The sequence below is a fragment of the Sitophilus oryzae genome, unplaced genomic scaffold (genome assembly GCF_002938485.1).
Source record: "Sitophilus oryzae breed Bouriz unplaced genomic scaffold, Soryzae_2.0 scaffold_1828_pilon_pilon, whole genome shotgun sequence".
NCBI classification, from domain to species: domain Eukaryota; kingdom Metazoa; phylum Arthropoda; class Insecta; order Coleoptera; family Curculionidae; genus Sitophilus; species Sitophilus oryzae.
Genome location: NW_022146533.1, coordinates 617355 through 644480, shown reverse-complemented (window position 1 = coordinate 644480; position 27126 = coordinate 617355). Strand labels below are relative to the sequence as shown.

Below are 27126 nucleotides of genomic sequence, written 5' to 3'. Positions count from 1 at the left end.
TAAACAAGTTTAGATAGGGACAGTGCTCATAAGGACACTGTAAATACACACACCGGAAAAATCTAGGGATATCATTTTATTAAAGTTAAAAATAAATGTTTTGAATAAACAACCACATATTTGTAGGCCGATTCTTTCTACTTCGATTGAAACGAAGTAGTCACACTAGTTATTTCTAAATTTGGGATATTTGCAGAAGTGTTTGTGCATTTTTGTCAAATGTATAAAAAGCACCTAGCATCAATTGTTCGAATTTAACCTGTACTGGCTATGTTTTTATGATAACTGGCCAGAATTCATTCAAATAACTCTGTTTAGTATTAAACGACATTATAGAGCGTAGACATCTTAACAGCGACGAAATGCTAAGGGCCATGGGTATGCTCGAAGCTGGAATGGGCCAAATCGACGTAGCTAGAGCATTAAATACAACGCAAAGTGTAATATCGCGATTAAGTGCACGCTACCGTGAAAGTGGTGATGTTGCTAAAAGGCACACAGGGCGACATCGCATTACTACCCCTCAGCAAGATCATTTTTTACAATTAAATGCTTGACGCCGACCAACTCTTACAGCACCAGAGCTTAGTTTAATTCTCCAGGAAACACATAATGTAACCGTTAGTCCTGACACTGTTCGCAATAGATTAAGAGAGGTCAACTTAAGAAGCAGACGCCCCTGGAGAGCTCAACCCTTAACGAGAGGAAATCGAGAGGTACGATATTTGTGGGCTCAAGATCATGTTCAGTGGTCGAATGAAACAATGTTCTCTTCACGGATGAGTCACGCTTTGGAATTCATCCGGATTCGATAAGGGTTAGGGTATGGAGAGAATCGGGAAATCTTATTCGGTTGGATCATGTTCAGGAAGTGCACCCTTATCAAGGTGGAACAGTTATGGTCTGGGGAGGAGACCAGTTAGGCCGAAAAACCGATCTCGTTTTTCTTGAAAGGTTTCTAACAGGAATCACATATCGTGATTTAATTCTTGAGCCTGTCGTGTTACCATATGCCAATGATTTTGGGAGAAACTTCATTCTCATGCATGACTATGCACGGCCTCATACAGCCAGAGTGGTAAGTGAGTTTATCAATGCTCATCAATTAAACATCTTACCCTGGACGGCACAATCTCCTGACCTCAACCCCATCGAGCACGTATGGGACGCGGTCCAAAGGAGAATTTTGAGAATGGGTATGCCTCCTGAAACTCGTAGGGATCTGGATCGGGCCGTGAATGCAGCGTGGCAGGCTGTACCTCAAGAAGAGATCGACAACCTGATCAGGAGCATGGAGAGACGATGTAAGGCTGTAATGAACAGTAGAGGAGGCCATACCCTTTATTAAGTAAAAATGGTTTTATCTTTTTTTTAATTCACAGTTTAGAATAAAAAAAAAAGTGTGTATTTTTTTGAGTTCAATAAAAATCAAGGTAAATTTGAAAAATTCGGTAAACTTGGAATTTTTATTTCCAATACGTCCTGTAAACTATCTGTTTATTTTAATTTTATTATATCAGAAATGCAAATAATAAAATTACTGACGATGGCGGGATAAAATTGTAATATCCCTAGACTTTTCCAGTGTGTATATTTAAATATTTTTCTATAATAATCAAGAACTCGCATTGAAAGTAGGTGTATGATTTGTATTTAATGTAATATTAAATATTTTCATATTTTATTGAATTAAATATTTAAATTGAAATAGGGTTCGTGAATCATTGCCGATTTCGATAATTCGATAAATTAAATATTTGGATACTCGATACACTTTTTCCAATTTAGTTGTTTATAAATAAATTGAGTAATGGCTTGGGCGTATTAATTGTCTATTATTTCATTATAATAATATCAGATTTTGCGTAGTTGTATTTGCATATAATATACCGTATGATCGAAAAAAAAACGGCGTCAAAAACGACTGAGGCATGAGAGGCAATGATCATTTTGACGAGGTTACTCTCAAGGACCTCATATGCTAAAAATTGACATAAGACTTGAAAAAATTAACGCTAATAATTATGGAAAGACTAAAAAAGGATATTTTTAATATCCTATTTCCAAAGAATTATTTTTTTCTAAAGTTTTAAACTACACCATTTAAAAATCATTTTTACCCAATACAAAAATAAATTACAACCTTCTTAAGCCAGCTGGCAGTAACAAAAAAAGAGGCCAAGTAAATGACGTCTATAGGGCCTGACCACACTTCACTGCTTAGCCGTCTTTGATGCCTTTTTTTTTTTCAATCGTATTGCATGAGTTATATTTTTTCAATGTTAAAATTAATATAATTAATTAATTAAACTAACGAGAAAGATCGTAAAAGTATAGAATGGAAACGATAAAAGACCCAATGTAAAGTAATTAAAGAAATTTATATAATCCCTTGAAAGGCGTTATACATATGTATTTTAAGGGTAGGTATACATTTTCATACATTATTTAATTTCTTACGTGATACGATGTCGTAAAACGCAGGTATATTACGCCACACTTCACGTACAAGGGATCATATCTCCAAAATAAACAAGGGAGACAGTTTACCTGTAGGGCATTATATACGAAATTCCCACTAGGGGTTGACGGCCCTACCTGGCACACACCACCTCGCGGCTTGTTCATCAAAATCCACTTTAATATTCATCACCGTCAGAAAGTTTGTAATTATTTGTCTAAGATTTAGAGAAGGCAATTTTAAATAACTACACTTCAATATTATTAATTTATTAATTAAATCTAATATAAACCCCAAAAAAAAAAAAAATTCTGACTTTGAAAGGTGAAAGCAGTATTATACAGGGCGGTCCGAACTGTATTCCGGAAACTTCGGCAGCATATTCTGCAGATAAAAATAAGTAAAAAAGTTCGTATAAATGTACAGGGTAGGTCAAATTCGACGCTTTTAAATGGAAACACCCTTTTCTATAGGAGATAGAGAAAAACTAATACCTGTGTCTGGAGCTCAATTTTCATCAAAAAGATGATGGTATCTGTTACCGTTTCGGAGTTACGGGGTGTTTTTCAAAAATTTGCATTTTTAACAAATCGCTGTAACTTTTTTACTATGGAAAATTTTGTATTTCTATGAAAACATTTCCAAAGACTTTTTACTTAGAATTTAACGGTTTAAGTATAATTTTTTTAAAATTAATAATTTAAGAGTTATCAACAGAAAAATAGTTTTTATATTTGGGACACCCTCTATATTTTTAATTAACTTTTATTTTTTATTTATATTTAAAATTACCTTTCCAAAAATATAGCACACTTGATATTTTGTTATAATCCCCTTAGAAATACAGAAATTTTAAAAGTTCGCCACTTTTAACTAGTACGCTTTGGACCCCTTATTGATGATATGCTCTTAATGGAACCTCTGAACCTGTACTGTACTGTACCGCCTCTGAACGCTAAAGTTATCAGCAAATTTTTGCAGCCAGTTTCAAGAATAATTGAATAGCTAACCAAGATCCCAGCCGTTGACCGTCGAGGCCGCCTGACTTAGTGCCGATGGATCTAATCCTATGGATATATTTGCGGAAGAATAAAGGTTCCTTATTCTTCCGTATAATCTAGACAAGAATTAGAAATACTTAGCAGTTATGAGAGGGTATCTTTCACCCCTACTGAGTTAATGAATTCCGCGAGAAACTGCCCCGTCTGTCCATAACAGAAGACGGTCGATATGTCGAACACCTGTAGCAAAATCTCCTGTCTTGGTTTGCTATTTATTTTTATAGTTATTAGATATAATTTAAATGTGTTGATGTTGGTTAAATATATTTTAAATTGTTATAAAATTTTGCATCTCTCATAGCAAATATTATTTTCGTTTTAACTGATGCTCACAGCTAGAATTATTTTGCATTACAACAGGTGCCGTTCAAAGCCTACTTAATTAAAGCGGGCGAATTTTTATATACTCGATATCTCGAAGGGGAACCGAGCAAAATATCAAGTGTGTTATATTTTTGGAAAGGTAATTTAAAATTCTGTTCAATAAATTAAAAATATACAGGGTGTCCCATATAAAAAATAAAATTTTCTGTTAATAATTCTTAAATTATTAATTTTTAAAAAATTATACTTAAACCATTAAATTCTACGTAAAAAGGTGCTTTGGAAATGTTTTCGTAAAAATACAAAAATTTTCCATAGCAAAAAGTTACAGCGATTTGTTAAAAATGCATATTTTTGAAAACACCCCGTAACTCCGAAACGGTAACAGATATCGATATGCGGTTTTCACCATCACGTTTTTAACAAAAATTGAGCTCCAGACACCGATATTAGTTTTTGTCTATCTCCCATAGAAAAGGGTGTTTCCATTTAAAAGCGTCGAATTTGACCCACCCTGTACAGGGTGACGCCCCTCATACGCCGCGGAAGCTCCAAAGAGAACGGTAGTTTATGTCGAAATAAAATTTTGGCAGCGTATGTAGGTTGACTGAAAGCATTTTATAAAAATATATAGAATTATACAGGGTGTCCCCAAAAAAAGTGACATATCAAAGTTTTGTTTTTTCTAATGGAGCACCCTATTTATTAATTGATTTTCGGATTCTAGGAGAAAAATAATGGTGAGTTTTATTCAAGAAGCATATACATACCTAAAATCTGAGGATTTTGGCATATCTCATATTTTGTGAAAATGAACTAAAGTGACCGAAAACATCAATCAATCCTACTTTATGTCATATACTCAAGTTATAGGGATGAGCCACTTTTGAAACACACCCGGTATAGAAAATAGCTGAATCGAAATGTCAACAAAAATATAGCCGTAACTGTCAAATTGATTGGTCTCAATCATTCCACATCATTCGGTCAGTCCGTACCAATCCGCACAACAAGACCATAGATAAAAGACTTATACTATTAAATAGATAGGCAACTTATAATACATTTCAATTTTATTATACAAGGGCGCCTCTGGTAGACGGAGGAAGGAATACTAATGGAAGAGAGGGGTGCGGGGAAGGGGGGTTGTTTTAGTTAATTTAAAATATATTTAGACATACATGTAAGAACACTTTGTGTGCTTTTAATTAGGTCGAACATATTATAAACGATAAATCAACTGAATTAAAAGCATACAAAGTGTTCTTATATGTCGGATATTAATTAAAAAATATATTAAAAATACTAGAATAGTATATATTAAGTTGTTACAGTTATAATTTAATCTTTGGCGGTTTTCAGCAAATAGCAGGCAGTTTTACATAATTTTCCTCCCTTTGAAGTGAATTGGAAACGGCTAGGTATATAATTTTTGGTGTAGGCAAGATTCCCAGTTTGTTTCCGTTTGGGACCTGAAATAATAAAAACAAATTAAATCAGATGTAATCATCTGCTGATCATGCTAATATAAAACGCGCGTCCTTAATTCCTTACATGCACCGTAAAAAAATTAAATAACTGCTCTGCAAGTAGCATTTATTAGCAGTACTAATTTAAAAAATCTATAACTGTAAGTAGATATGTTTAATTTACTTACCATTGTATCCTTCGGAAACCAGGTGTACAACAATTAAACTCCATGATAAAAAATAATTAAGAGTTATTACAAAACACAAATTGTCCCACCATTTTTAAAAAACATTGTTGAAGGAATTTAATTTTACAATAATTCGACAAATCAAAACGAAATCAAACCGTAAAATCACAACAAAAGCGTCTCTAAGTGACAGTTAAAAATCAAATTTTATTATTGTCAGATATTGACATTTGCATTGTTATTATTGACAGTTTTAATATTTTGCTCCTCTGCATCTTGGAGGAAAAACTATTTTTAATGAACTGTCATTTCCATTTAAGTTTCCCAGCCATGAACAAGACTGATAAAATAAATCTAACTTCACTCCACTTCACTGTTTAGGCAGTACGGAGTTAAGCAAAATAAATACACATCAAAATTGATTAAAAATCAACAACAAATTAGTTAATAATTCATATAAAAAAATGAATTATTAATATCCAATAACCCTATAAAAGAAACAACTGTAAAAAAGATCATGATGTTTATTAATTTTTTTTTTGTTTCAACATCAAACCTACAAGCTACAATTATAAATAATTCTCACCAATAATTATCAACCTTCAATAAACATTCTGTATATATTAATCACGATCGGATGAGCTAACACAACAAACTTGACGTTTTCTACTGTTTCTAACGATTTTATTTTTGTCGCGATGTATAAAAATAACCGAGGTACCACCGTCGAGGTTGCCAGATGTATATTCAAATAGTCATGCGTTTGTTTTGTCTAACGTATAGCTGATAATAAGATTTATTTGACATTGAAAAACAAGATCACATGAAATTAATCAAATTACGTGTTTTATAGAAAAAAATTTCTCATCAAGAAACGTATTTTCTCTTATAGATATTTTACTTTAAAAAATATTTTTCGCTTAAATTCAGAACCACTATATCTTTTCTGGGGTTTTCTTTCTTTTAAAAATATACCTATTGACATATTACGAATATATTATGTTTTTAACAAAGAACCAAAGAAAAATTACAATTTCTTTCACAAAATTCAAAATTTTCTATTTTTTTCACGAAAAAAACTTCAAAGACGTTATTTTTAAAAAAATCAAATGTTTAACTCAAACTTGCCCAATGCGGCAACTTTGCTTTGCTCAGTAAACGATGCGGACTAGCGTTTCAGTTGGTGTTGTCGCCGCATCGTACTTGAAGTGAGGTGTTTCTAAAACCGGCCGGTTTGAAAGTGAAGTACCGTAAAAAATGGAACAATCTCAGGAATCTGAACGTCAACGATCGGGACAGCATGGACCACCAATCGAAACGCAAGAAGTAACGCGTTATGAACGGGTTAAAAACAAATGCATGCGTAAGTGGGCGAATCTTATTTGTTATTTTTGTAGTACGTATTATAGTTAATTATATGTAATTTTGTTAAGGTTGTTTACAATACGATGTGCAGTATTTTATATGCACATTGAAGTGTTTTTTCTATTTTTTGAACATTTTTATAATTACCCAACTAAAATAATTCAAATTTAAAGCGTTGTATATTTTATTTTTAGGCCTATTTTCATGATTTTTTCAGCAAACTGTTTATAATGCTTCTTTAACATGTCTTTCTAACATTCTATCAATAACAATCTATCAAAGAATGAAAACGAAATTGCATTACCATAGAAAGGTGATTTGATTTGACTATATTTTCATGTTTTTCTTTCAAAATTGTCTCTAAAACGATATGGAAATTTGGAGAAGTATAAACGGGATTATACAACGAGATTTGGTATGTTAGTATATGACATAAATTGGGATTGATTGACGTATTCAATTGTTTTCGGCCACTTCCAGTTTCACCGGAAATGACTACAACTTTTGATTTTTAAATGGCGCCCTCGATATTTTTTTAATGTATTCGACAGAAAATGACACTCTGAATCGAACGACATATCATATGTCAATTTTTGATATAGTCACTCAAAAACAAATTGTATTTTAAATTTCAATCTAGAGTGCTCAATCGGCTGTGTTAAAAACACTAATTTTTAATCAAGGAGCCTTGGAAAAATAGATTTGATCGTCTAACGGTTTTACTGTCTTGCCCTGGTCGGTTAAAAGATGCCCAAATCGTATTTTTAATCATATCTCAAATTTTTCAAAGGGCACGAGGGTGACTCATTAGCATGTTTGGAAAAAGCATTTTTTTACGAATAATTTGATATCACACAGTTGGTATTTTGAGTCAAATTGTCGTTATGAACCGCATGTTACGATTTCAAATAAGCCATATGCGAAAATGTCAAAAGTTGACATATGATATGTCATTCGATTCAGAGAGTCATTTTCTATCGAATAAAGTAAAAAAATATCGAGAGTGCCATTTAAAAATCAAAAATTGTAGTCATTTCCGGTGAAACCGGAAGTGACCGAAAACAATTGAATACGTCATATACTAACATACCAAATATAGTTGTTTTATCTGAAAGAATAAAACAGTTATAGGAGGTGAGGCACTTTTGAGACGCACCCGGTATAAGTAATATATCCTTCATCCTCATCCGGTTTCAGAATACTGATAAGATTTGATTTTTAAAACTCAAATATTGATTCATGCCATTACTAATCGTTTTTTTTTATTATAAATAGTAATTTAATATATTATAGACTTGTTTTACTATAAAATGTGTTTTTGAAAAGCGCATTAAACAAAAAATGTTTATTTTTAACAATAATATAAATATTTGCTTAATACACCTAGGTAGTAGCTAATTTATTTTTACATAAAACGAATTACAATTAAACATAAATAATATTTATAACAGCCTATAAAATTATTATACCATACAATCGAAGAAAAAAAGGACGTTAAAGACGGCTCGGATAAATTTTATTGTCGATGAAAATTGTGGCGAGGTCGAGCCCTAGACCTCATTTTTTACTTGGCCCTTTAATAAAAAAGAAGGCACTTTTTTATTTAATGTAGATTGTAATTTATTTTTATATTGAAAAAATTATTTAAAAAAAATATTTTTAAAATTTTGAAAACTAATTTTTTGGAAATAAATTTTTGTGACTGTCGTTTTTTTTTAGATCATACGGTACACGGTACGTAACGTATAGTCATTGTGGAATTTGAACTATTGGAATTAAATAATATTGATACCTTTACCATCAAGATTTTTTTTACAACTCAAAGATCGCGCACACTATACCTGCACGGACCAGACCAGTAAAATCTACCGGTGAAGGTGACCGTGTTATTTAATAGAGTAGAGCACACTAGACCATTACCAGCACGTACCGCCACAAGCCACGACCGTCAAAACAGGTCGTGTCGGTCAGGGACAAATATGACCGGCAATATTTATGCCTGGTCGTGCTGGTCCTACCTAATGTGCGCACCGGCGAACCAGCACACCTCCACAAACATGCAAATATTGAAGGGTTTGTCAGTATTTCGAGTACGCTAGCTGGCTCAAGTCGCATGATGTAGGTTAGATTTCGTTTATTTTTGTTCGAACCTTTAAATCGTTTTAAATATGAATGAAGAAAAGCTTATTTTACTGGTACAAAAGTATCCAGAGCTGTGCGATACGAGCCAAGCATTTTATATATAGAGACCAAGAAAGAAAAGATGCAATATGGGAGTCGATAGCAAAAAAAAAATAATCAAATTTGATTTGTGACATTCGAAAATATTGGAAAAACTTTTCTTCGAATCTTTTAATTCAGGAAACAAATGATGAAATTCGCCATATTGATTTCTCTTTTTGATTTATAGGGTGAACCCAAAATCTTCTTTTTTCTTAGCTTCCTTCTCTTCCTCCTCTTCTTCACACAACATGGCTAAAATAATAATTTCTTCCTCCTGAACTACTCATTTTCAATACTTCTATGTTGCACGCTCTAGTAGTTGAGCCTTGACAACTGTACTTTTTTCGAAACTCTCGCTTATGTTGCTGGTCTGTGGCGGTAAAGTGTGCGATGTCATGCAGGATGCAGGTTTGTGCTGTGCTGGTCCGTACTGGTCCGTGTAGGTATAGTGTGCGCGATCTTTCAATGTAAATTATTTGTGCAATAAAAGTTACACGCTGTTTTTAAACAGCATACACACTCGTTCTATACCTATATCGCTCTGTTATTAAATTAATAATTACCAACGTTATCGTTGATATTATTATACAATTATTACAATAATCTGTAAAATTATCATAACAATTATTACTTAATTGAAGGAATATCACATTTTTATGCATATTGAAGTAACACATGTTTATATAACGTGTTTATTGATAAGAGTGCCTTTTTATTTCTAGAAAAGAATATTGCAATCCATTTTGAGGTCCCAGTCCAAAGTTGATTATCATGTTTTATATCCCAAAATTTTATTAAAATTCAGGAATATATATTTCAAAGATCGTAAAATAATTTGCGATCCCATTTTAGGAATTGCCCGGGTATAAAATACCCCCGGGTAATCATCTACCCTTGTCTAATAAAACTAGGCATAAAACCCGGGTTTATATCACGCAAAAGAAAATAGTAGGATCAGTTACTACTGAAATATTCTTATTAGCCAAGGTAGCTATTACCATAAACCCGATTTTATGTCGAATTGTAGATTCCCACTCAGATTTTTTTTGCCCCATCATGCCCTTTGGAGGAACCGTAAAAATTTATCCTTAATATAATTTTCAGTATGTTCCTGTCATTTAGAGTAAATGAGAACTGTCATTTTAAATATAATGCAGCTTATTACAAAGATATTTTTGGTTTATTCGGATTTTTTATTGACTAATATATCTAATTGGAGATATTCGCTTTTGAAGGAGACAGCAATCGATTTACAGCAATTTTAGCATTGATTTTGGGTCCTCATCAACATACTTATATGTCACTGTCACTGAAAAGTCGTATTATTATTGTTTATTAAGTTCTAAACTATTAGTACGGAAGCATTGTGTGTCCCGTGGGAAAGTTAGTGAAGGGAAGGTACTAGTGGTACTAATCGATAGATAAAAACATGTAGTCCAATAATGTCGATGGTGACACTTTCAAAGATGTTGCGTGTGACTATGATGACGTCATCCAAGATGACCGTCGCTTTATTATGAACCAAGTGGCATATCTCCCTGCTGAACCGATTCCAATTTATCTTATTTTGAGCCTTCAAGACAGATAGACTTCATAATGGATCAGTCAGTCTTTGGGCACCTATAAAATAAACAAACTTAAACTATGTTCTACCAACAGGAAACAAATAAAAAGTGAAAATTGCTGGATCCCTTACAGAGTTAAATGCAGACCGTTCTCTTTTTACTTGACTTCTCATTGTCGCACGATCTCAACGTAAAATAGACCTACGCACAACCTTAGGAAAGTAAGAAATGTCAGCTGTGCCCAGATCCATGTTTGCATTAGACGGAACAATGCATCAGTGCCCAGCTAAAAGTAAATTAATTCAAATCTGTAGTGGAATCCACTGCCAAAGATTCTTTGTCATCTGCTCAAGCTCACCAATCAAATAACTGCATTGCAGTTGTAGATGCAATGGGAGAATTGCAGGCTCTTGATAAAACTAGCGCAGTGAAAACTTGTAAAGATCTTGCAGATTTGTTCGCCCAAAAGATCCAAAGGAAATACTGGCAATATGACGAATTTCATGTTATTTTCGACACGTACTTGGACGAATCAATAAAAAAACCTTACTAGGGATAAGAAGCTTCATGACGGTGTCGCAACACAGTATAAAATATTTGACACAACTGACATATCAACTATAAATTTGTAAAAGTTGTTGTCACATACTTGTACCAAGGATGTAGGTGGTTAATTCACCTATCTTGCACATACAATTCAAGTCATGCCAAGATATAAGCAAACAAATATGTTGTTTCATGGCGCACTGAAGTTTCTGCGACGAAGTTTCTGACTGCTCTTTGGATTGTTTAAAGAGTACTCAAGAAGAAGCCGACACAAAAATTATACTTCATGCTATTAATGCGAAAGTTAGAGGTGCAGATACACTACTGGTATTTGCTAATGATACAGATATTTCAGTTTTGCTAGTGAGGCGCTATGCAAGGCTTTCCGAAAACACCTTTTTTGTACAATGGTTTCATGCAATATCAGGTTGTGACACCACCGGAAGTTTGTTTGGAAAAGGAAAGTTGTCATACTGGAAGGCATTTGTTTCAGCGAGTGAAGAAGAACTTACTGCTTTGCAGAAACTTGGTAACTGTGATTTAGTACATGATGATGTTTATAAAGCAAGCACTCTAACAAAATCACTTGCAGAATTACGATGGTCAATGGAGTCCTTGGAGATAAGTTACTCCCTACTAGAGGTTCCCTTGTACCCGCAATTAAGAGAGCTAACCTCATCATCAAAGTCATCCTTAATCCAGTTGGACACGGCTGGTATTTGGAAGAGGGAGTGTTTACCCCTGTTTTGTGTGAAGAACCATGTGCTCCAGAGTCTCTTCTTTAACTAATTAGATGTCCGTGTCTTAAAAATCGATGTTCACTACCATGTAAATGTTTAGCAAACAATATGCCTTATGCATAGAAATGTGTAGTTGTAATGCGGACCAATCAACTTGTGATAATTTGCATCCGCCTGATTTTGCCGGGGAAAATAGTGATGAATTTGATAGTGATGATGCCGATTTGTAATTTTATTAATATATATGTGCAAATGTATCACTTAATTTTTTTTTAAATACATGAACTCATATAACGTAGACCATATTTTTACCAAAATAAAATAACACAATATTTTTCTATTTTTTTTTTCACTTTAAATCCAACGAGCAACCAAAATATTATTTTTTCGCAATACTTTCAAGAATTAATTGTTTTTCTCTTTACATTTACCTTTCTAACAAACTAAAAAAAATGAAATCGGTTAAATAGCGGCGACGATAGCGCACATTGTCTATATTGCTATGGCGGTCATTTTGTTTAACGCACTCCAAACAAACGCAACATCTGTGACGGTGTCACCATAAAATTTAATGGAATACATACTTTTTCTGATAAAACAACTCCACTGGCACCTTCCCTCCATGAAGTCTCCCACGGGAAGCTATTTTTATACGTTGTGCTCCCCAACTATATCGGCTATTGCTACTTTAATTGACTATGGTAGAGGTCAACTTTTGGACTTAAAACCATATCAGCTAGACTGCCTAACAGACAACAATAATACGATTTTTCAAAGACAGTAACATTACATAAATCATAAACACTATTTGATAGTCTGTTGACTAGGACCAAAACCAAAGGCATGGTTTAATGTAAAAAATACGAAAAAATATTAGTGTCTTTTTCAAAAACGAATATCTCCAAAAAAAATTAAAGCTATTGAGATGAATCAAACAACAAACTGTCGAGAAAAGGTACATCTAGATGATAAAGTTATTTTTAAATTCCTTGCTTTGTTAACGTACCCCACAGGGTGTTTCAAATTTTCACCAAAATATCAAAAAATTTTCCATCGTATAATTGACAGATGGCAACTTTCATTTTTAATTTAGAAAGAGATACTAAAAATTCAAATAATTTAGCGACTGATTGCATAAAAAATCATCAAAATCCGTCCTCTAGAACACAATATACGAGACAATATAAAAAACATGAAAATTTTAAGGTGCCCGTTTTTCGTGCCGATTAGTGTATTTTCTTCAAAAGTGAATATCCCCAACAAAAGAAAAAAACATTGAGATTAATAAAACTATCGAGAAAAATAAGCATCTTGAAGGCAGAGTGGTTTTTATTTTCCTTACTATGCTAAACACACAGTTTGCGAAAGTTTGAAACATTCCTCTGTGGAATGTTTCAAACTTTCACCAAAATAACAATGTTTTGTTTTTCCTGCTATAGTAGACAGACAACACATTGCCTAAAAAATCATAAAAATCGGCCCACTAAAGGTTATATTATTATATTTTCAGCTGGGGTGAAGATAACCTTACTGATATCGTTGATATTCTACATAGCAGCTTTTGCCATTGGGATATGGGGTATAAATAAATGTCCTGCAGAAGAAAATGTACCATTCTTTTTAATAGTATTAGGTAAGTTTACAATAGAATATACCATTTAGAAAATAATTCAAAGTTTACTTAAGATCATCTTACTATTGACAAACAAAATAATTAATATTTCTTTTTATTCTAGGCGGTATAGGTGTTATATCAAAAACAGCAAGTATAATCAGAGACAAGCTTCTGGAGATCCATCCTAAGGCTCAATTTGGTGAATCTGCTCTATACACCGTTGAGCTGGTCTTTATATTATTGGGTAAGGCCTCAAATAAATTATATAACTAGACAAAGAACGCTAACTGTACAAAACGAAGGTACATAAGCTATACAAACCAGAGGTCGTTGATTGACATGGTCATAAAATTATGAAAATATCAGAATTTTTAAGTATATTTCATATAGATTCGGAATATACATATACACCTTGAAAGGTTTTGGTACCTTGATTTTGTGGGAAAATTAATTTTCTGAACACTTGTTTTTGAGGTATTATTGAGGATGGTTAAAACGTCCCCTACATCCATTACTGTTCTCGTAAGACTACAATGGCCTATATTTTCTGATTCTACACCTTTTGGTTAGTAACTAACAGCAGTTTTAACAAGTTTCTGTGGTGAAAAATTTGCAAAATCATATTAGTTGATTTTTTTTCAAAAATTTGAGTACACCCCTACATTCGGCATCCCCCAAAACAGTTCTTGTACCAAATTTCGTTTAAAAATATTAATTATTAATAATTCTGCAGTTAAATTAAATAATTCCCTATTTTTGCTAATTTAACGATGAGTTATCACGTAACCCTTGAAAAAACAATCCACAACAATGGGTTTTATTAGCTGTCAATTTTGCAGCGTAGAATTGAATATTAATTTAATAGCACGCAGAAAAGTGTTGTATCAAGAAATATTATTTTGCATTATGGAACAATTAAATATTAGGGATAAAATTGAAATCATTCGTTTAGTGGGTGATAACCATCTTCAAGCAGGAGAAGCTGCCAGAGAATTTAACAACAGACATCCGGACAGACCTGCAGTAAGTAGAAGCACGGTTCAACGAATAAATAGAGTTTTTTAATGAAACTGGTTTGTGTGTCAAAATACTTACTAAAAAACAGAAGGCCGGAACATCGAATAAATGGCGGAATGAGGAAATATTAGAATATTTTCGTAACAATCCTCGTGCAAGCATTAGAGGCGCCAGTGTTGATTTGGATATACCAAGGGAAAATATTAGAGATGTTTATGAACTAATAAAGTTAAACCCTTTAAAACCAAAGATTTTACACACTTTGGAAAACGGAGATGATGTTAGACGATTAGAATTCTGCTTAGGGGCTCAAGCAAAGTATTTAAATAATAGAAATTTCTTAAAAGAAATTTTATTTAGTGATGAGGCAACATTTAGTACAAACGGAGTAGTATCCTCTCAAAATTCGCGATTCTGGGCAGTCGAAAACCCTGAATGGGTGATCAATACAAGAAGACAGTATTCTCAGAAATTAAATGTGTGGTGTGGCATACTTGATGATAGAATCCATATTGGTCCATATTTTTTTGAGAGAAATTTGAATAGTCCAACGTTTTTGAATTTTCTGATTAATGACTTTTGGGATGCAATACATAATTTACCATGCCAAACCCGTTTGAATTTAAAATTTCAATTGGACGGATCACCTGTGCATAACGCGGCAGTTGTCAGGGGAATGGTTAAATGAAAATTTTGAAAATAAGTGGATAGGTCGAAATAGCCCGCTAATTGAGTGGCCACCGAGATCCCCTGGACCTAACACCCTTGATTTCTTTCTTTGGGGTTTCTCAAAGCAACAAGTTTACAAGTCTAGACCTCAATCTGTAGATGAATTACGTATTAGGAATTCATACAGAGGCTTCTGCAAATATTACACCACAGCAGCTTAGGAATGTAACTGTTAATCTAAGAAAAAAGATGCGACAAATGTATTGAACTGAATGGAGGGCTGGTAGAAGCAACTAGAATTATTTGAATATGTTTAACTTATTATTCGGTTATTGTGTTGCTTGTAGTATTTTTATCATTGTTTGTAATAAAACTCGTTGTCGTGGATTGTTTTTTTTTCAAGGGTTACTTGATAACTCATCGTTAAATTGGCAAAAATAGGGAATTATTTAATTTAACTGCAGAATTATTAATAATTAATATTTTAAAACGAAATTTGGTATAGAACTGTTTTGGGGGATGCCGAATAGGGGTGTACTCAAATTTTTTTGAAAAAATCGCTAATATGATTTTGCAAATTTTTCACCGCAAAAACTTTATTAAGTAGGCCTTGTTTTTTGTGAAATAACATGACATTGAGCCCTAAAGTATATTTTTTGAAACTTTATATTTGAAAAAAAAAATCATCAAAATCGGACTATAAACACAGATTTTATGGAGGGTGCCCGGTCTTGAGTGGGTCACACTTATATGTATGGAAGAAAGTCGAAAAATTGCCAATTTTTGGCCTTTTTTAACTGTTTTCAAAGCTCTTACGTTCCCTACATGCATTACTGTTTTTTTGTTCTTGTAAGACTACAATGGCCTATATTTTCTGATTCTACACCTTTTAATTAGTAAATACCAGTAGTTTAAACCAAGTCAGTAACAAAAACAGCCAAAAAAATCGTCAGCGAATATTTCTACTAATTGTGATTTTACTTTCAGGATCTTTCTGGGTTTTCAAAATCTACCCTCCTAACTACGACCAACCATTATCTCACAATTACTGCAACAAAACAGTGTACATCATAGCCTTCAGCTACTTGGTAGCCTTGTATTCAGTGATTCTCTTCACCATAATAGGATTCGCCTGCTTTCTGGGATGCATGTTCTTCGTGGCATCGACAAGCAGGCAAGTTGACGAAGAATCCCAAACTGAACCAATGAGATCATAGCTCTCTGTACTATACCGAAAATATATCTGTAAATATAGCGCATATCGTATTCCCTGTTTTACCTCATCTCAACTATAATTATATTATATTAATTACTTATCATTTTTAATAAAGGAGTTTTTTTACATATTACTCTACTAGTTTTTCATATTATCAAGCCTCAAAGATATGGAAAATAATACACAGTAATAATTGATATACACTACAGGGATTGAGGCTTCCGAAAAAGCTCTATATTAGGTTTTTGGTTAGTGAATTTTCAAACATATTTTAAAACCAAAGCTGTATATTTTTAAATGGAATACTATACAGGGTGCTACAAATTCGAGGTACCAGCATTGGTTTGTTCAACCTTGTGGCAAGTGAAAAAATGCGATAACATCTAGAAATAATAAGAAAAAACAGCAAATTGCTCGAAGGAATTTATCTTTATTATTTACACCGATAAATTTTTAAATAAACTTTTCAAATTTCAATCCTTCATATTTTCTCAACGACTCGACCGATTTTCAAAAACGAAGCGGGAAAGTATAGATAATAGAAAGCCCTTTTCATTGCGGTACTACTTGACACCCCTTCCCGTTTGAAAAAAATTGGGGGATGACACCCCCGCTCAGAGGGTTGAAGATTTTGCAATCATTTTTGGGGCAAACGTTGTCCCCCTCACAAACAAAATTGACGTGTTTTTGGATTTTTTGAAAAAAAAAATACTCTGGCCGTTATGCGTTGCGGAACGTTTTCGATGGGCCACCCCGTATCTCTGAAACTATCGAAATACCTTTACTCATATCTTAGGATTATATAAAGGTATCTGAAAGGAAGCCAAAATTCAATAATATACAGGGCGTTCCATTAAAAAAATCATCCCGATCCCACTCACATTTTTTTGAGCCATCTTGTAGCAGTTAAATCTTTATTTTCCTGAAAAACATCCTAGTATAGTGTGACCAACGGATCTGTAGCTACGGGGTATCGGCAGGGGAACGCAGTTGTAAACAAAACACGCCCAATTTCATTCATAAAATAGGCATGGGCGTACGGTGTTATATGAAAATAATGTGTATCATAAATATAATACTCAGATTAATAATTTTTTCAAAAAACTTTATACTGTTTGAATCGTTACTGTTGAGTTAGCAGATAAAACACTAAAAGCTTTTATTAAAGCTCCCTTTAAATATTTTGAATCATTTTATTATTGTGTTGTTAATATAATAGAAGAAATAATTACAGCTGGGGTTGGAACCTTTGGTGTTACACAGCAAAATAGAACACTAAATCAGTACAATACACCAAAACACTTTTAATTTTACAATGGACGCATCGTTTCGCTAACCATGTCTGCTTATCAGCAGATGATCAAGACTGAATCTTTGAGGTATATTTATTTATATATCTATACTAACTATATTTTTTTTTTTCTATAATACATAATTTTAGATATAACTATTTCCAGCAAAAAAAAATCTTGAAAATAGTTAACTTTGGAAGCGCAAACAAAACATAATTTTACTCTCACCAGTAGATCCAATATTGCCTATTACACCAGATATGGTATCGCTCCGCCAGCAATTTTTAAAGGTTAGGTCATTGCTCTACCCATATGTTTTCATCCAAATAGATAATACTTGGCTATATTTTCGAATTTCGCCTATATATTTATATCTCTCTGCAATATAATGGGCCGCTCCATTAATATTTATCTGTTATTTTGACATTTACGCCAAAAAAAATTCATTTGATTTTAATAACCCCCTAAGCGTTTCCCTGCAAAAGGAAAATTTGATTCTTCCTGCAATTTTTGCAAAGGCTTTCTAATTGTGGGGACGAGTTTGAATTCGAGATAAAATCTATTTATCACATTCCTGACCACTTCGAAAAAGTCGTCGAGCTTTTCAACAGCAGTCTCACGTGGTCGTTTCTTTCCAGAGCTGGATATCATTTTATCGGGGTTAGTTTTCAGCCTTTTTTTATCTTCTGTGTGAATTTTTTTATAGCCGATACGCTAACTCCGGTATAAAGAAATATCCGCTCAAGTTTACGTTTAAGCGGCAACTTAAGCGAACTCTCTGTAGCTTCTTCATCGCAAACCCTATTATGTACACAAGGAAATAAACCAAATGAGATTTCATCCACGTTATTATTAACTTATCTATATAAATTAGCTATTATTTCTCTTGTCTGACTATGTAGCGTCTTACCCTTAACAAATTTATTCGTTTTAAAACACAAATATACGATCCAAGCTTGATATTAATGAACTAAAACTACGAACGAAAAACATTATAACAAGATAACAAAACAATAAAATACAACTTAACTATCAAATATACGAAAAATATAGGAATAAAGTTTAGGATAACCGGTATAAAATAATGAAATAAAGTAATAATGATCAAAAAAATGACACCGCCACTGGATATTTCAATAGTATTCAATATTCGTACTCTTTTCAGAAGAGACCGTGAAGTTGGGGATAAAGATAGCGAATAGAAAAGGCGTAAAACCCATGGCAACCGCGTGGTAACAAATCCTGTGACGTACTCTCGCCAATCATGTTCGATGAATAGGCGGCCATGCGCGGCGATGCCGGTTTGCCAATGATATCGTTGAAAAATCTTCAACTTTCATAATAAGCAGATTATACAGAATGAAAGAAATAAGTTATTAAATAAAAACATATCGAACAATATGAACTACGTTAAAATTCCTTAGTAATATACGTCAGAATATATGCTAAACACATTATATATAATAAAAATATATTAAATTTATAGTTCATGTCTGGCAATTTTGCAATTTTATAGATAAACGTGGCAATATCGATTTTTTTTTCTCGCATTCCTTCCGTAGCTTCAGATCCGCTGGTCAAACAGTAGGTACATACTTTAAGTTTGCACTTGGAAACAAAATTCCCCAGTTTTTTTTTATTCTCGGAGCTGCAGTATAATTTCATCATTTTATCCATACTCAGATATTATATTCAATTGATTAAACATAAACCCAGTTGTTTATGAAACAAAAATATCTAATATCCAGTGTTCTGGATCATTTGGTCGACATTTCTATTATAGTCCATCCATTTTCATATATAAATATCAAATAATATCCGAATATGGTTCATATAAGATGAACATCCTCACAGTTAGGTGAACACAATTCAGACCTTCAGAAAAAGAAGTCTTTGATATGATAGGTTTAAAAAAAATATAATTTTATTTAAAATTAAATATTATTTAGGTGTTACTAAAAATATCACAGATAATAAAAGGCACAAGAAGTCATTTTTACTCCGAATAGAACATTCTATTTTTTTTCAAACGTCACAAATTATTTTTAAACAATTTCAAACGTTACAAATAATACAAAAATGTTTAAAAGTAATTATATATCGAGAAACTATGGTTACGGCTCGTTGAATTTGACACTTTTTTTTCTCGTACTTTTATGCTTAGGCGTTAAAATGCCTTTCTTTTTTGTCAACGTTTTTGAATAAAAAATTATGTATTTTTATGAAAGGCATTTCTCATCAATAAAAAACAGATTGACAGGAACACAAACAGTACCATTAGAGTGTACTCGATGGTGAGTATCCAAAATGCTACTAAATACGTTGTTCTGTTACAGTATAGCCCGTTTCTTGGATCATAGTTTGGTTGGTACTCTTTATAAACAATGTAAGTTCCTAAAATAAAGAAATAAAATGTTAAGTCTGAAGATTACAAGACTGCACGATTCAAAAATATTTTTGTAAACAATTTCTTATTACAGTTGAGAGTTGAAACCTTTGGTGTTACACAGCAAAATAAAAACACTAAATCACCACAATACACGAAAACACTTTTACTTTTACACTGGACGCGCGTTTCGCTAACCATGTTAGCATCATCAGCAAATGATTATAAACTAAAATACAATCTACAAGTTGAGCGTTTATATACTCGCTCAGTGGGCACCGAGTGGGCGTGGCAAGATCTAGCCAACCGAGTCAGAAGTCAGAGCCCACCGAGCGTAACAGTTAAATTTCCGCCACTAGAGTAGTAGGAATAAAGAACTTGAAGGAATTGGACCGTTGTCTCTGTTCATACTATCTTTACATTTATTAATTCTGATGCTTTCATATCCATCTAATTGCATGTAATTTGAGACTTGTTTAATTAATTTTAAATTATTAAGATCTACACAATGTTCTTTATCAACAGTTTCTTTATCTTTATTTGTTGATAAAGAACATTGTATAGATCTTAATAATTTAAAATTAATTAAACAAGTCTCAAATTACAGGCAATTAGATGCATATGAAAGCATCAGAATTAATAAATGTAAAGATAGTATGAACAGAGACAACGGTCCAATTCCTTCAAATTCTTTATTCCTACTACTCTGGTGGCGGAAATTTAACTGTTACGCTCGGTGGGCTCTGACTTCTGACTCGGTTGGCTAGATCTTGCCACGCCCACTCGGTGCCCACTGAGCGAGTATATAAACGCTCAACTTGTAGATTGTATTTTAGTTTATAATCGTCTGCTGATGATGCTAACATGGTTAGCGAAACGCGCGTCCAGTGTAAAAGTAAAAGTGTTTTGTTGTATTGTGGTGATTTAGTGTTTTTATTTTGCTAAACAATTTCTAATAAATAAAGATTTGTTATTTTAAAAATATACATTTCCGCCGTTTGTTTCTTGGTAAAAAGCTCTACGAGTAAAGTTTTTCAAGATATTTAGAATCAAAATAATCAATACGCGACATTATTGACCAAAATTAAACCTGTTGATTGTTGACATTTGAAATAAAAATGAACCTTCTATACCCTGTATCTCCGAAACGAAGCATTTTAGTACATACGTAAGTGCATAAGAACTTTTTTACTTATTTTTGTCTGTAGAATATATATGCTGCCGAATTTTTCCAAATACAATTCGGTTCGGACAACCCTGTATATTTATCCTTACCTAAACAATGTACGGCAACGTTAACTAAAATTAAAAACGACATAGCCCAAAAGCAATACTGATTCTGTCTGTATCTGCTGATATGTTTAGCTGCAGCTCCAAGAAATCCTATATAGAGACAAAAATCACACATTTTTCCAGATTTTTTTTTGAGTTTTTATTTATTTTTACCTGCCACTATTAGATAGATAGGAATCAGCCTGTTCACAGAACACCTGTTTAGGTTCACCCAGCCAATGGCAAACTCGGAAAAGAATATAGCGTATAAAAAAACCAATGATCCATTTAATCCAGCTACAAAAAAAATCACCTTGAAAGTTTTGAAAACATTACCTGATATGGGACTTATTTAACTCTTACAACTTTAGAAAACAACACAAAACATTGTTATATTTCCTAAAGTTATAATACACTCACTGGCTGACAAAGGCTGGGGTTGAGCCCAGGGGGGGCCTAGGGCTATTGTTTTTTTTAAATGAAAAATAATTTTAAAAAACACCATTTTTGAATAAAACGTTTACATGAATATCTCTATCAATAAATTTCATAGAATTGGTTATCAAACCGTGTTCCCGTAGATTACTTAAATACCTACAAATATTATAAAAAATAAAAATTAACACATTTTTTGAACACATCAAAATAATATTAACTAAACAGAACTAAAAAACGTCATTTTTACTGCATCACAAGCAAATACAAAATTAATACGTAGCCAAGGGTCATAATTTAGGATTTCTCTGGGGGTGCCCAGCAGTACCAGGGGGGGGGGCATCCCCGGACACCCCTGTAGTTACGCCAATATGCCAGGCATTGGCTGTCTTTGTCACATTGCTTAAATCATGATACCGCGGCCATTTTGCCACAATCAACTGTTCTAGCAAGTGATTAAAAACAATTTTGCTTTTTTACAATATTAAATAACCATTTGGATGTATTTAATGCGTTTATTCAGTTAACTGGTAAGTTAATAATAATTAATTAATAATTTCACACAAATAATTTATTCATAAATACAACTAAGATGTTAACGTATTTTTGTATTTTTAGATTTCAACTTTTGCAAAGACCCACCGATAGAACTTGCCTGGCAGCGTACCTGTTTAACTAAACGTATTATTCCCTGATAATAAATAATATCAAAACACAAGTACCTCTATAATTTAAGGTGAAAAATTATTTTGATTATGTTTTATATTATTTAAATACTTTCTAACCTCAAGTAATAGTAAGATCCTTGTTTATATCGCACGGCCCGTTGAAAACTGTATTGTTTCCAAAAAAATGTCTACAAAACAAACAATTATTACAAAAACAATGTCCTTTTAATCTGATTACTATACCTAAGAAGGATGCCAGTAAAATTTTATTAAATCAACATTATAGTATTATTTGGCCATTAATATGCAAAAGCAAAAAAGAGCATATTGTCTTAACTTAAATTTTCTTTTACTTCTCTTGTGACAATGTCCTGAATTTTGAGTTAGTAAACTTTTAAACGGGATGTGCGATATATAAAATACATAATATATCCAAGGCTACGATTTGATAAAAGTATTTTTTGATGCACGTTGGCTTGGTTTATGTTTTATTCAGCTTATATTTATTTGGTATAATAGTTTTCTTGCCTTTGGAATGGCATGCATTGAGGCTAGAGAGTGTTTCATTAGATCATAAAAAGAATTTAAATTAGCATATATTTTTTGTGATATTAGGGTGCTATCATGATACAACTATAGTTGTATCATAGTGCCTTATGCATGTTATTTATTATATACTTATGTATTATCAGTAAATAGATGATAACATACTATTAAAATGTAATTTTAATAGTATGTTTATCTTTCCAATTCACTAGTTATTTGCAAAATGTATTTTGAACTAATTTAAGTCATTAATTGATCGTCTTTCTTTTTTAGTTTCCAGGATATTCTTTTTCATTGTTAAAAAAATATACCTATATATTTCAATAGTATTGTAATATAAATCGCAGCTCTAAAAAATAAATGATATTGTTTACTAAATGTGTAATTTATTTACTAAGTATGAATTTTCTCTGAAAATAATAAGTCGTTCTTAACATAATCATTGATTTACTGTGTAAAGTTAATAGACATATTTTTTAATACTTTAAATTATATTAAAATAATAAAAAAATGTTTATTAACTTTAAACAGTAAATCAGTGATACTTATAAATTTTTTTTTTTTTAAATTTACCATCTTTTAAGCCCCGCCCTTCAATTCCCCTCAATTTAGCTAGTACTGCCAGGCTACACCAGGTGGCATCTGTTTCCATTTTTTAACATGAAGTTAGCATTCTCTGAGGTGCCCGTTTTCCGTGCCGGTGAGTGTATATTTACTTTTGTAACTAGTTTATGTGAAAAGCAAACACTTACGTGGTACCCTCTCCTTGATTTTTTCCCCTAAAAAACTGTCATTAATGTCATTGGTCGGTTCGTTTATCGCAACCGTCATCTGTCTTTCGGCATCCTGCGATGTTTCTGAACTAGAATTTCTTACTTCGTCAGAAGAAACGTCGACCATTGTGTGCGAATCTGTTTTTTGCGGTTTTTTAGCTCTAGTAGGTATTAATATAGGCAGAACTATACTGAACGAATATACGAGTTATTTATAATGTTGGACCTGGTCGAGTGTTTATTTTTAGTTAGGACTGACCCCTGGCGGAGACAGTTTCGCTATAAATACAGGGTGTTCTGAATCTAAGCCGCTTTCATGAATTAAAAATTATTAATCGGGATCTATCAAAGAATGAAATCGAATTGATATTACCATAGAAACGCGTTTTGATATTTAGGACCATTGCCTGGAAACTTATATGGTGAAATTTTGATAAAATAATTTAGTGCATACTAAAAACACGGTATGTCGCTAGTGGTAGGAAAAATAATTTTTAGAGGTTACTACTTTATTTGGTTGCCTGTGATATGCATATACAGGGTGTTTCCTAATTAATCTAAACAATAAAAAATCGTTAGAAAACGGATTAAGGCGGGCTCTTAATAAGTATATTTATTTTTTTCTCGACAACAACTGTTTGATGAACAAGAAAAACTCAAAAGATCAATTTTGTGGAAAAAGGATGGCCAATCAAGAAAAAACTATATTTTCTTTAAAAAAGCAGTGGTGTACCATTTATGTTAAGCCAAAAATCGATTTTTTTAATTTTTAACACCCTGTAGATCAGAAAGGAAGTACTTTAGACCCAATGGTTATATAAAAATTGTTTTAAGAACACATGAGGAACCACACCGCAATTTTTTTGGACTAATTAGAAAATACCCTGTATATTGTCAACTTGACAATGATTGCTGATAAATCAAAAAATACCGTTTCAGTGAAAAAAGCCCGATTTTCGCAGGAAAAATTTTGATTTTTATTGGATTTGGGCCTGCGTCTGCAAATACCGGTTTGTTTTTTAATTTTCTATCTATCTAATATTTAAATATCATAGTCAGAAATAGTTTCATTATTTATTAACTGTAAAAATGGTGTTTTCTTGTTGTGTTGCATCTTGCAAAGAAACTAACAAAACTGCAAAAATACACGTGTTTCCAAAAGACGATAAGGTATGTATCTTATATAAAAGAAAAATATAGGGTATGTATTTGTTGTTTGATTTTTTTTTTCGATCGCTTTAAAATCTATAAATCTCGGTCTATTCATTAGACAGCCAGTCGACTTACGATCATTTACATGAAACTCTGTAAAATAAATAAAAAAATAAACTGTAAAATGTATATATTCTTATGTTTTATTAAAGTTACTTTGATATACTAATATATATTAGTGTAACTTTTACTATTAAGTTTCATATCTATCTTAATAGTAGATTATTTTCTTTTATCTATGTTTAGGACTTGGAAAATAAAAAAAAACTTAATAATAATAATAAAATTAATAATAACCATCTATCAAAGAATGAAATTGAAATTGTATTATCATAGAAACGCCTTTTGATTTTAGGACTAGGAGGAAAAAATTCAACCATATTTTCATGTTTTTTTTAATTTTATCTAAAACGGTATGGAAATTTGGAAAAGTATAAACGGGATTATCCATTTTAGAACAAGGAAAACTTTTTATGAAGAACACATTTTTCTCAAAATATCAATAATAAAAAAGTTATTCTTGTAAAGGCAATCCGGGGACATACTGTTGAGTAAAAATTATTTTTAAATTATGTACTTTAAAAATAGAGAAAAATATTTTTTTTGGAAATAGATTTGTGGATCTGGAAACGTTCTATCCTTTTCTAATCTATACAGGTTAGTCTGTGTCTATACTAATATATAAAATTAGTAGTGGGAACTATCGAATGAATACTATAGAAACATTCGATAGTTGCAATTCATTCGAATAATTCGATAGTTAGTAAGAAAACATTCGTTGAAAACTATTCGAATAAAAATTATCGAATAGATCCGTCATCTGCCTTGAAATATTGAATTCTAGTAATTCGGCAGCAAAAACCATTCATTTATAAAATTCATTCATTTATGAAATTCATTTATTCGTCAGGATCGATTATAATAAAATATTAACTGAATTTTAGTTGTCGCCCGGCGACGTAGGTTTCTTAGAGGGTTAGTAGGTTCCGAGAAACCCGACAGCTATGAAAGAAGCCGGCATCTTTGATTTTTTGCGGAGTCAGATATAGATAAGGACACATTATTTTTTTTTATTGAGGTGCTAGTATTTACACAGAAAATACATTATAAAGGGCGCTGTTGCCATATTTTGGTATTAGTTGATATTAGCAACGAATATTATTGTTTGGCTTTAGTTAGTTAGGGAGTATGTCTATATATTCTGCTTTTTTTTTATTAATATTCTGTTGTTACACTGCAATAATACTTGTTATTTTGGATGTAGGAAAATGATTTTTAATGTTTTTAAGCAAAGACTGGTTTAATAAATAATAATAACAGTAATAATTTGTTATACCTATTAACAACAAAATTTAAAATCATTTAATATAAATATTTTTTTTAAGTAGTAGCAAAATATAAACAACAAATTAGATGTCAAAATTATTTATATTAGATCCTATTTAAAAATAATATAGTCTCTAAATTTTTTGTGTGTGGCAACGTTGGTTTATTAAATAATAATAATTACAGAACTAATTTGTTATATTAACAACAAATTTTAAATCATGAAATATAAACATTTATTAATTTTCTAAGCATGCAGTGTAATGGAAGGAAAATATAAATAAAAAATTAGAAATCAAAATTATTTATATTAGGTGCTTTATATTACTATTTAAAAATTATATTTACTTTTACTGGCATTTACTTTAAAAAATAAATGAAATATTTCTTCGCAAAAAACTACATGTAAGAGAATTAGCATAAACAAAATACAAACATCGTTAACTTTTTTTTAAATTGGCATGTGCAAAACTTTCATTTTAATTTTCTCACCCCATAGTTTGAGTTCGATAACCCCATTTACTTAACCACATTACTTAAATATGATTATTAAGTTCAACTAATTCATATTATTAAAACATCTAAAATACAAATATGTATTTTTTAAAATTAATTGTAAGTTCATCTCATCTCTCTTAAAAATTGCTACTTCTCAAAATTTCCCATTAAAAAATAGACCATAGACCATATACCATATAAAATTAAATAATTGAAAGATCGGGCTACGGAAAACCACACAAATTTTCGGAAAAATTTT

General features: G+C 31.9%; 3 protein-coding genes across 4 annotated transcripts in view; 1 reads left to right on the top strand and 2 right to left on the bottom strand.

Annotated features, from left to right (window-relative positions):
• The window catches only part of LOC115883207 (uncharacterized protein C18B11.02c-like), a 131294-nt gene that overhangs the window by 39534 nt on the left and 64634 nt on the right, over positions 1 to 27126 (bottom strand). The gene's annotated exons all lie outside the window — the stretch shown is intronic.
• On the top strand, positions 6671 to 16594 carry LOC115883180 (transmembrane protein 272-like). The gene is made up of 4 exons (XM_030901486.1): positions 6671 to 6866; positions 13453 to 13575; positions 13679 to 13801; positions 16231 to 16594. The coding sequence occupies exons 1-4, from the start codon at positions 6761 to 6763 to the stop codon at positions 16458 to 16460; spliced, it is 582 nt and encodes a 193-aa protein (XP_030757346.1). The 5' UTR covers positions 6671 to 6760; the 3' UTR covers positions 16461 to 16594.
• LOC115883181 lies at positions 19872 to 24072 on the bottom strand. 2 transcript variants are annotated; one of them, XM_030901488.1, is made up of 4 exons: positions 23811 to 24069; positions 21584 to 21706; positions 21413 to 21520; positions 19872 to 20145 (listed from the first exon to the last, which is right to left on the bottom strand). In XM_030901488.1, the coding sequence occupies exons 1-4, from the start codon at positions 23956 to 23958 to the stop codon at positions 19961 to 19963; spliced, it is 564 nt and encodes a 187-aa protein (XP_030757348.1). In that variant the 5' UTR covers positions 23959 to 24069; the 3' UTR covers positions 19872 to 19960. The 2 variants fall into 2 exon arrangements, with proteins under 2 accessions (XP_030757348.1, XP_030757349.1); XM_030901489.1 differs by lacking the exon at positions 21413 to 21520 and having other exon boundaries at positions 23811 to 24072.

Bases quoted from the DNA above. Each gene is read 5' to 3' on its own strand.
- LOC115883180 (XM_030901486.1), top strand. From the start codon at position 6,761: ATGGAACAATCTCAGGAATCTGAACGTCAACGATCGGGACAGCATGGA. The intron at 6,867-13,452 runs GTAAGTGGGCGA...TTATATTTTCAG, and splicing joins GGTTAAAAACAAATGCATGC to CTGGGGTGAAGATAACCTTA. The intron at 13,576-13,678 runs GTAAGTTTACAA...TTTTTATTCTAG, and splicing joins ATTCTTTTTAATAGTATTAG to GCGGTATAGGTGTTATATCA.
- LOC115883181 (XM_030901488.1), bottom strand. From the start codon at position 23,958: ATGGTCGACGTTTCTTCTGACGAAGTAAGAAATTCTAGTTCAGAAACA. The intron at 21,707-23,810 runs GTAAGTGTTTGC...TTTTTTTTGTAG, and splicing joins AATCAAGGAGAGGGTACCAC to CTGGATTAAATGGATCATTG. The intron at 21,521-21,583 runs GTAAAAATAAAT...GTCTCTATATAG, and splicing joins TATCTATCTAATAGTGGCAG to GATTTCTTGGAGCTGCAGCT.